At 50.7% G+C, this 10,861-nt stretch overlaps 1 protein-coding gene across 4 annotated transcripts in view; it reads left to right on the top strand.

The window, feature by feature from the left end:
* Positions 1 to 247: 247 nt before the first annotated feature.
* NRP2 (neuropilin 2) overlaps positions 248 to 10,861 on the top strand; it is an 89,330-nt gene continuing 78,716 nt past the window's right edge. For 2 of the 4 annotated variants that reach the window (XM_036386543.2, XM_036386541.2), the window contains exon 1: positions 254 to 595. In XM_036386543.2, coding sequence (XP_036242436.1) covers positions 523 to 595 — 73 coding nt within the window. In that variant the 5' untranslated portion in view covers positions 254 to 522. Of the gene's footprint in view, positions 596 to 10,861 lie in introns of all 4 variants that reach the window. The other 2 variants (XM_036386539.2, XM_036386540.2) reach the window with 2 other exon arrangements.

The raw sequence follows: 10,861 nt of genomic DNA, 5'->3' as shown, positions 1-10,861 counted from the left end.
GCGGGGCGGCTCCGCGGGGCCACTCCGCGCCCCGCGCTGCCGCGGCCCCCGCGCTGCCCCGGCCCCCAGCGCTGCCCACGGGCGGGGCGGGCGGGCGGGGCGCAGGGGCGGTGCGGTGCGCGGGGCGGTGCGCGGGCGGGCGGGGGGGCGCGGGGGGCGGCGCCGGCGCTCGGCGCTGACAGCCACATGCCGCCCTGCCTGAAAAGGCTGCGAGGCGCCGGCGGGGAGGGAGAGGAGGCGCAGACGGCGCCCCAGCCCGCACCACCGCCGCCGCGCCCCGGGGGATGCCGAGGCGCCGGCCCCGCGGGTCGCCCTAGGGGAGAGGCGCTCCGCCGGCACCGCCCGCCCCGCAGCCCCGGTGCGGGGAACGCCGCCGCCCCTCGCTGAGCCCCGCCGGAGCTGGTCGCGAGTGGGGCGCCCACACGGGGCGCGGCGCGCCCGGGGTAGGGAGGCGAAGCCCGGCCCCGCAGCCTCGGGTCTTGCGTTGTGGGTTTCGGGTTTTTTTATAATTTGTTCCGGAGGATGGATACGTTTCTTCTCGCCTGGGGATTTCTAGGGCTGTGCTTGCTCGGCTCTGGAGGCACAGCGGAGACAGGTAAGGCGCCCTCAGGAACGAGGGATGTCCCCGTCCGCCCAACTTTCGGGTTCCCGGGCGCGGTCCCGGTCTCACGCAGAGATGCTTTGCGTGGGAATAAATTTAGGGAATGCATGAGCGATCGGCCGCGCCACGCAGCTTTCGCAGCACGGGTTTTGGAGGGGCTCATGCGTGTGGCGGGGCGGGGATGGCGCACCCCCGGCAAGGAGCGCAGCGCTTGCAGCCGCGCGGCTCCCAGCGCCCGGCGTGGAGGGGCGAGGGGATGGAGCCGCACTGGAAAGTTGCGTGTTGGTTTTTTGGGGAGCTGTGGGGAAGGGAGGGGAAGCGGTAGGGACCAGCCACATGTCGAACACCCGCATCCGAATATCCGCTGCCCCGCGCCGGTTGCAACCTCGGGAAACTTTAGGTGAGAAATTAAAATTGTCTGGCGGGAGCAGGCAGCCGGGGCCGTGCAGAGCTGGGAGCGGACGAAGCGCTGCGGTGGCGGCGGCACTCTCAGGAAAGGCTGCCCGCGGTACGTGCGGGACCTGTACGCACTTCGCAAACGCTGGGCTGTCCCGGGACAAGGCGGGTTCATGTATTGGGACGCGAGTGTCTTTTTCTGCTCCTCGCTGACGGGCTAGGCTGGACTGTCAGGAGGTGGAGGGATGAAACCCGTCTTTGCGTTGCTTCGGCATGGAGACAGGAGTGGGGCAGGCTGACGCTGGGCCCTATGCTCCCCGGCCACTGGGTTTGAATCTCGCTAGTGGGGGCAACAGGGTCCCTATCTGGAATAGTCTCTGGAGGAAAAGGATTTGCCGTCCAGTGCTCTCTCGGGGCTCCTTCTGTGCTCAGGAGCTGCCTGGCACAGAACGGTAGTGCCAAGCCAGCAGCTGCTGCGTTGTGGCTTTGCCTTCCCGTTAGTCGGGGCCTCGGGACGTGGCTCAGGGCCCTGAGCTGCGGTCTGACCCGAGCAGCGGTAGATGATGGCAGAGTGCATTCTCCCTTCTCCTGCCCCGGAGCTGTGTGGCCACCCAGCTTCCCCTTGAAAAGGGGAAGTGAGAGAGTCTCTGATGCCTGAGAAAATCCCTCTCTTCTGCAGTTCGAAGCACAGACACTGCCGATAAACATTCAGCTGCCGGTTGGCATCACCTCCTTCCTTACGGTTATAAAGGAAAGAAAAAAAAAATCCCATCTTTTGTTCAAGCAGGAAAGCGAATAGGCACATGATGGGATGAAGAGAAAGGGCAGTGTCCTGGGAGGCCCTTGCTGAGTGCAACAATCTTTTCAGATGAACCCCGTTGCAGAAGCAGTGTCTGATCTCCTGGAGCAGGTTTTGTGCTGTGGCAGATCGGGCTGTAACCTGAGGCTGGCTCCTGAGGGTGCACTGGCCGGTCTGGTTGTGATCCCTGTGGCCGCTGAGCCCGAATGTGTGCCTGTGTCCATGTGTTCACCTCCTTCTATCCTGGAGTGAGCTCTGCATCAGGACTGTTAGCTAGGAAGAGGTTTGAGCAAACCGTGTCTCTCAGGCCATTCAGGCGCTGTAAGCAGTGTTTATTTGAATGCGGGGTTTTCCCGGCTAAGCAGAGCATCACATGGTGTTGGAACCAGCAAGGAAGTTGTCTCTCTGTGGCCGACACCAGCGGTGGTTTGCTGAGATGATGATGTGTGGCTGCAAGTCCGGTCAAATGACTTTATTGCCAGCACAGTGAGCAAAGGTATGGGGTAATGGGATGCAAACCTCGATCAGGCTACATTCAGCTTCAGTAAATTAGCCAGCCTAGTAAGGGAAACATGCCAGAGGTAGATGGATTTATGTTTCAGTCTGGTGTATCTGAAAGCCTTCCCCCATTATGGAAGTCCCTCTTTAGGTTCCCTAAGGGAGGTTAGTAGAGAGGGGAGACGTTTTTAATAGACAATAATATGATAATCCACATGGAAAAAAACCTCATGCAATATTTCTACAGTAAGAGATAAACAGTGCAGCTGCCAATTTGTATGTAGCCAAGCAAACCCTGAGATAACCATGGAGGAGAGTGGGTGGGAGACCCGTGAAGATAAATCTGAAGGTTGGATGGCTGTGTGTTTTTCATTTTCCCGTAAAAAGCAATGAAGTAAGAAAGTAACAGATTTGAGTGACCCAAGTACTGAGCCGTTCAGATGATGTTTATGCAGCTCTGAGCAAAGCTCACTCTGAAGCCTTCAAAATAGTTTACTTAAAAGCTATTATTTTTAGTAGTGACTTAGGAGATGTAGCAAGGTGGGGAGGGGGACCAAAACAAATTGCTGCCAAGCAAGCGCACGGCCACACATACAAACATGCACACACACACCCACACAACACTGAGTGTAGTGCCTTATGCCTGTGCGCTGTTAGCTCGGCTCTTACTGGAAACAAAAGCTTTTTTAGACTAGGAATCAGATAGTTGTTGGAGCATCACTGAAAACCACTGATACAAGCTCGGTGGGGGGCTCTGACCCAGGTTAGGATGCTGCATTTTGTTTTCCTAGTTTTACTGCTGCAGAAAATCATGGTGTGTGGTGTCTGGAGTGACAGGCATGCATATTGGTCCCAGAAGGCTCTATGGAGGTGCTTCCCATCTCCCTGCCTTGCTCCTTCTGCCCCCCCCCAGCCTCCTTACCAGTATCTTCTCTGTGTTTGGTACTTTGTGTGTGGCTTTAGAAGGTCAAAAAGAGAAAGCCCCCCACTTTGCTGGGCTGGAGCAGGCAGCACTTCCCGTCCTGGCAGGAGGGTGGGTTGGTTTCCTAGCAGAAACCTCCAGTGCTGCCAGGCACCAGGACATGGTGGCCTTGTACTGCAGATAGCTTGAGAGGAGAAAGCATCCTTCATGGGGTTTAGGAAGCTGTCAGGTTCAGATAAGGCTGGGATCCTATCCTGTGGGACCCCCAGTTGTATTAATAAGGAAAAATTAATTTTTAAGCACTGGGATTGCTGCCAAATTATATGACCTCTGACAGACCAGCTGTGCTAGGAAAATAAATTGTCTACATCTGAGACCCGTGATCCTATCTGAAATCAAAATAGAAAAAAGTTGTCATTTAGCCACAGTGGTGGGGGCAGATTGCAGCAACCTGAGAGCAAACTGGAAGCTGTTAAACTTGTTCTCCATTGTATGGTGAAGTCACCACCACCGTGCCCCCATGGAGCCTTGGGAATACAGTTGTCTAATCCGGGAAGTGCAGAGAGCTGATGTGCCTGCACACACCCAAGCTGGGGCTGATGGTGTCAGCACGGGGTGGGGGCAGAAGTGGGGTGTAAACGTTTCCAGCTCCATCCTCACTCTGTAACAGCCCTTTGACACATTTCTAATTATAATACACACACAGAGACAAAGAGGTAGCTGGGCTATTTTCGAAATCCCTGTCTACACCCTGGTGGAAACCGCAATACTAGCAACAACATAAATCAGGGCTGTTGCTAACAGTGTTGCACACGGCTTAGCGCTACAGTAGCATGGGTTTAATCACACTCAGAATCAAAGGGTCGGCCTGCTCCCTGCCTGAGCCAAAGCGCAAGCTCGGAAGGCCGGATCCTGAGCCAGGCTTGATGCCTGTGCAGTGAAAAGACACAAACTCAGACACGGAGGAGAGGTTTGTCAGCACGAGGTCAGCAGGCACAGGGCCAAACACTCAAAATCACAACTTGGATCTGTAACCCTTTCTGTGTGCAAGCAGTGCCCGTGAATCAGGGAGGACAGCTAGAGTAATGTTGGCAGGCTGGGCTCCAGCTACAGCCTTGGTGAGGTGACCTCTTTCCAAGCAGTTTGGGAAAAGGGGTACAAGCAACAGGTTGGCATGCAAAATAGCCTGAAGTATAACTTGCAGGGGTGGATAGCTGTAAGGACTTTATGTCTGACTGTGTCTTCCCCTGCCTTCACACTTGATGAATCAAAGAAAATGGGCTCCAGAGATAAAGTACTGGGTTCCAGGTCTTTGAAACCTACCCTCATTTCTCCCCGTGCATTTGGGACAAAGGCAAGACATCTGCCCAGCTGTTCTCGTGGGTCACCCGGTCACTGTGAAATGCTGTCTGTGTAGGGCTTGAATGCTTGCCCTTTTCTATGTCCCTTCTAGGAAGATGGTGAAGCCAAAAGGATGCTCTCCTTTTATTCTGCTTATGTTTTATTGAAAGGCTTCTTTGAACCCCCTTTTTTTAAAGGAACGCATGCAGAAAGAGGAAGGAGGAAAACCCCATCTGCATGTAGACACATACACTTATAATCTCCCTGATTCCTCCTCTCTCTTCACAGGCACACAGATCTCTACCTTCCCTCTTACACACAGAGTCACACCAGCCTTGCTGCTGCCACACACGCACACTTCTGCATCCATCCCTTCTCTGTGCCGTCCCTCACAAACCCAGAGCCCCTTGACAACTTTCACCCTCATGCACACCCCAAGCTCACTGCAGCTTTCCTTGCTTTCTGTTTGACTGCTGAATATGTGCTCAGCAGGTAACAATGTGTTTAAGACATTCACCAGAATGTGCAATAACTTTGACAGCGTGCTCAAATCCAGCTGCTGCTGAGCCTCACCACCAGCACCAAAGGCTGAAGCCACTACTGCTCAGCAGCGTGCACGGGGGCACCCATGGTGGGGCTCTCTGAGTGGCTCAGGAGGGGCTGCTCCCCTCCTCTCCCATCTGTGGGGCTCTTTGCAGCCAAGGCACTGCATTGTGCTCTGAGGCTCCAGCAGGGCCTCTGGGAGGGAGGGCCAAGCCAGGGGTGTTGTGAGATTGAGAGGCTCTGCCAGCTGCTGTGGGAAAGAGTCAGGGGTAAGCTGCCACTGCCTGATGGGGAAAAAAGGATTCAGTTTCAGAATGGACCCTGACAGATGAGTTCAAAAGGTGTGGGGGAGATGAGAGATGAGATAAGCTTTTTTTTCTTGTTGGAATTTTTGTAATAATAATACTAATTAGTATTTCAGAGGCATTGAACACCTTTCATCAAGCCTGAAGCTCTTTAGAGACGAATCCTTGGGGAATCTTTTTTCCATGTGTACAACTAGAAATGTCTCTTGTCTCCATGGCCCTTGAACGAGTTTGTTATTGACAGCATTAATGGGGGTGGCTCAGCAGATTTTCACCATCATATTTTTTCCTTATGTAGCCTATAGGTAGGGTGGCAGTCTGCCATGCAGGAAGGTTCAAGCTTCTGTTTCCCTGCCTGCAGTACTGGGGAGTTTTACTCAGAAACTGTCTGACCTGCAGCTTGAGGGTCTCCTAAAGCTGCCACCTATTTCTGGGAGATGGCAGTGTGTTTCCATGAGATTTCAAGCCCCTGAGAGCCTAACAGAGAGGCAGGCAAGATTTCTCCAAGTTCAAAATGCAGTTATCTGTCTCCCTTGCATGTGTACACACACACTGGCATGCTCCCCAGGATGATTACTGGAGCAGCCAGGAATTGTAATTCCAGACCCACAGATTATACTTGCAGGCAAGCTGGGAGAATTGTGTGCACACATCTCTATAGGGAGACTATCGCTATTAAGTTGGTTACGCTGTTGGAATTGCATTTGCCTCTGATATAAGATGAAAAATAATAGTTAACGAAGGTGGATAAACAGGATATAAAATCTCATCAAAGATAAGAGAGGGGTTGGACAGGATGGACATTTAAAGGTCAGGGTTGTCACTGGCTGAAGTGTACAGAGCGATGTCAGCCCCTGGAAGGCAGCTATTCAGAACTCCAGGGGTAGAAATCAGCTGAACTCCAGTGATTTCAAAGCAAATTACCTGGATTTGCATGCAAGATTTGGCCCTCTCATTTTCCATGGTGAAGTTTGAGTAGGTCTCTATTTCAAGGTTTCTACTTAATTCTTTTGTGGATTAACATGGGGGAAAAAATGCGATTATCAGAAGTCTCCAAATCTTCTTCTCTCTCTTCCTCCCTCCAACATTCCCTTCTTATTTAAAAATAATTTGAAATTATATTTTTTTTTTTGCAAAGGCTCAGAGCTAAAATCTTCCATTTGCTGAGCTTTCTAGTGTTCCCCTTTCACTGCTGTCCAGTGCTATAAAATGAATATATTGCATCCCTTCCCTGTTGCCTTAGGAAGCAGTCAAATGGCTGCATTCCTCAACTGATGGATTGGCGCGTTCCTTTCTTGCTTAAGCCCAGACAGTGTTTTATGAGCTTGTCTCATGACAGGCTTGAGACACTTTGAATTGAACACAATCCTAGTTCAAATCACAAAAGCAGTCTTTAAATTCTACTTTGCTGTGTCTCTACTTTTAAGTGAAATTTTACTTAACCTGGTAAAATTCCTCCATTAAATGTTCTGGAGACTCTCTCTGATTGTGTGAAGTCTCAAGATGTGGATGTGGGTAGTGCTCTGGAATGAAATGTGCATGTAAGAGCCTTGTGTTGTTTGGGTGTGTTTGTCCATTAATTTGTTCAGGAAGCCTTTGAAGCTTTATCTTGCAATCCAAAGCAAACACGCTTCTGCTAAAATGATCTATGCTACTGGGGATAAAACATCTAATCTTATTAGCTTCCTCTGCACTTTGTCTCTCTCCTTGGCCAATGGTTAAACTGTATGATTTAAGTCTGAGAGTTCCTATGTTGTGTTTCTGCCTCCTGTGAAAGTTGTGCTCTGTGGTTTGGGGTGAGATCCCCTGCTACGTTAGCTGTGCCCAGCCAGGGTCAGAGCTCAGGAAAGGAGGCAGCATAAGCGTTAATGGTAATGAATCCTTGGCAGAGGAGATCTGTTTGTCTCCTCCATACCAGGGTTTGGCAAAGTGCTTGGACACACATGGACCTTGAAAAACTCTGAAGAGCTGTGTGATGAACAGAACTGAAACATGGGTTTCCTGCACAAGGGCTTGAGCCAAGTTCAGCAGCTCTGAGAGAAGTGGGTCATGTATGCCAGCACCTGTATTTTGCTGTGCTGTGAGGGGATTGACAGGGCAAATCTCCTCTGCTCAGTGCTGAATCCTGGGACAGTGCTGAATTAGTGCTGAATCCTGGGACATGGAAATCTTCTGCAGTGGTTGAACAAGAGTGTGAAGTTGGGCTGGAGGGCCTCATGCCAGGAAGAGAAATTACAAGGCTAGGCAGTTCATCTGCCTGCTGTGGAACGCCCACGTCTCACTCCCTTGTTCCTTTGCTGTCCTCAAAGGCTGCTCTTTTCCAGCAGCACAGTCAGTGATGCTGCTGCTGCTTGTAAGGCATCCAGAACACCCTAATTTTTGTGTGTAGCCCTGAAAGCTATCTCAAAAGTAAACTGATCTCAGCAGGTCAAAACACATGGTAGTTTTGTGCTGGACACTACAAGCTCTGAGAGGCTGTAGTATGTATGTTTGTTGTGAAACGGGCCTCTCTGGTGATGATTATTTTTGTTACAGACAGAGTTGGCTTTAGTTTCTGTGTGGAAGGTCCAACAATAACAGTGAGCCCTGCTCTCCTGGGGTGAGGGAAATCCAGAGGGGTTTAATCGGCAGGAAATTCAAGTAGGAGAATGCCCTGCTCCCGGCCTAAGGTTTCAGATGTGCCTGATGAGCTGCAGAGCTGAAAAACCCCAAGTATAGGTGAAGGTTCTTGAAGCCTGGCTATTTTTTTTTGGGTCTTCTGAGTAATGATCGCTTTTTGTGGCCTGTGGAGGCAGGAGGAGACTTCATCAGGCTGGGTGTCTCCAGCAGGTCAAGGCACAGAAAGAGGTGTCTGCCTTGTAAAGGGTGAGGAACTCAGCTGCTGACACCCATCTCCATGGGAAACTTTGGAGCTGCGCACTGTGCAGTGCAGCATTTGCAGAATTTTGCACCTCATGACCTTCTCCAGGTCTTCTTTTCCCATTCCTGTGGCTTGGTTGTCATCCTCTGGTGTAGTTCCCCTGTTGGGGTGGCCATGCATGGAGGAAGTTGCAGGGATAATTTGTGTTATGGTGAGCCTTAATGAAAAGAGGGATCTGCAGATTTCCCAACCTGACCATAAGTCTACTCCAACACTGCCAAGGAGTATTGACCTCTCTAACCTCCCTTGAGGAGCCCTGCTGCTCTCCTGTGGCCTTGTTGTTGGCACAGCACTCCACTGGCCCCTCTGCTATGTGGACTGGCAGGGGCCCCAGCAGTTTGCTTTGAATGCCTGCATTTTGCTTACTGAGCAATGGGATGTCCCATGCACCTGGCAGTCTTGGCTTGTACTTCAGAATTTAATTTTAATTTCATTAAGTGAATTCAGGGCTGGCAAAATCTGCTGAAGCCCATTAGCTGTGGAACACGTCTTGCTTCCAATGCATACAGACTGAGCAGTAGCCATGCCCCTAACCTTTCCTTTTTTTTTTTCTTTTGCATGGATGCAATGCATCAGTTTGGAAGAACCCATTAAAATAGAACTTTGAGCCTCTGCTGTATACAAAGCAAGGCCATATTTTATACAGAAAGACAGTGGTTGGCATGACTGTGGAGTCAAACCCTATGCCCATCAGTGGGCATGGTGACAGATTTTTTTGTTCTCATTGCAGGTACCTGCTAGATACTTGTGACTCAAAAGAGAAAAAGCCCAACAGAACATTTACATAGATATTGAAGTAATTTTGCCTCTTCAGATAACTCTAAGAAGCCTTGAGTTCCTGGTATGCTATTGCCCACCATGTGGGCAAGGCAGTGCTGTACTGAAGTAGCCCCTTTCATTTCTGTGGACTTCTTGTGTAGGAATGAATGAGAGGACAAAATGTTTCTCTGAGAGACATAAATAAGCTTTCCTGCAGGTGGGAGACTTTCACTGCTCCAGGAAGATGGTGACATTTTCCTGGTGAAATCTGAACATCTGAGGGATGTGGCTGGTGCTCGCGTTTACTTGGGAGGTTCACCTGCTTGTCCTGTTTTGCTGGAGAGGTCTCAGCTGCAGGGAGCTGGGCTCCAGCCCCTCTCACTCAGGCTGTCCTCACTGGCACCAACAGTCTAATTTGGGCACCAAGCTGACCTGAAATTAGGATCAAGAGTAGGATTTTCTTTAGCTCAGTCCCACTAAACTGTGATGGCCTTGCAGGGCAAAGGAGAAGTTTCAAGGTCAGAGTAGAACTGTGTTTCTGCTCCTGGGATCATTAGTTGGGGAAGAGCTGACATCTCTGTTCACATGACAGTTCCCCTCCAAGTGGTTGAGCTGCAAGGGCTCACAGGGTATTCACGGTATCTGGCATGAGTAAGGGGCTAGCAGCTTCTGAGTGGTGGGTGATGTTGGTGGTATCAGCCTAGCGGGTAGCATGTGTGTGAAAGCTGGAGAGACGGGAGGGAATCACGAGGTGTGGAAGGATTGACTGTATTTTCATTGTTTGGAGACTTTGCCCTTTCCAAGAAAAATAATCTGCAGCTTGAATATTTTTCTTTGCTGGAGGGGGTGGACATGTGTGCAAACGAGGTGTGAATTTTTATGAGAAGGTGTGAAAGTGCGTACATGAGTGAAGTGTGAATTACACGTCTATTTGTACATTGATGTCAACAAGTCCATGAATTTCTTCTTTCCACGTGAATGTCTCTTTCTCTCCCTCCCTCCAAGCCCACATAAACACATGTGTGGGCAAATATGCCTTCCTGAGAGAAGATATTTGTGCAAGAATGTAGGTTTGTAAATGTTTGTGTGTTGAGCAATCTCTCCTGTGGAACAAAACCAGATGTTTTTTGGTATTCTCAGCTCTTCATGGCAGTGCTGCATTTTTTCCCCTTGTATTTTTCAGGATACTTACAGGATTATTTTAAGAAAAAGGGAAGGCTGCAGATCTGCCTTTGGGTGTGTGCGAAGAAAGTTATTTTGAAGAATGAATGTGTTAGAGGGCATGAAAAACATGGGGGAAACTGAGTGTTTTTTCACAGCAAAGGAAGCCTCGCTGGCCTATGAAGGGCCCTCCTGTTGCTCTTGTTTTTGCACAGGACACGTGCATTTTCTGCAGGCAGCGTGCAGGCAGCAGGTTGTTTATTCAAAGTGCTTTTTTTCCAGGAAGCATTTCTGCTGAGGGTCCTGCCTGACTCCTACTGCTCGCCTTGGCTCTGGCAAGAGGGCAATATGAGCTCAGACTGGGATGTCCCTACCGAGAGCTGGTAGACTTGTGACAGCCTGGCAGGGGACACCCCTGGGACCTGGCAAACCCTATGGCAGAGGAACAGAGCCAGACCCACAGCAAGGAGCTGAGACCACACAATCTGCACTGCTTTGCTTCTCCTGGGTGGGCCTGGGGCAATGCAGTGAGTGCTGCTGTGGAGGGAGAGGAACATCGCTCAGGACCAAGGCAATGGGGAACACGGTGGAACACACCCTTTGCTCGTGGAGCTTC

Source organism: Molothrus ater, chromosome 7, assembly GCF_012460135.2.
Source record: "Molothrus ater isolate BHLD 08-10-18 breed brown headed cowbird chromosome 7, BPBGC_Mater_1.1, whole genome shotgun sequence".
Lineage (NCBI taxonomy): Eukaryota > Metazoa > Chordata > Aves > Passeriformes > Icteridae > Molothrus > Molothrus ater.
This window is presented reverse-complemented; position numbering and strand designations above follow the sequence as displayed.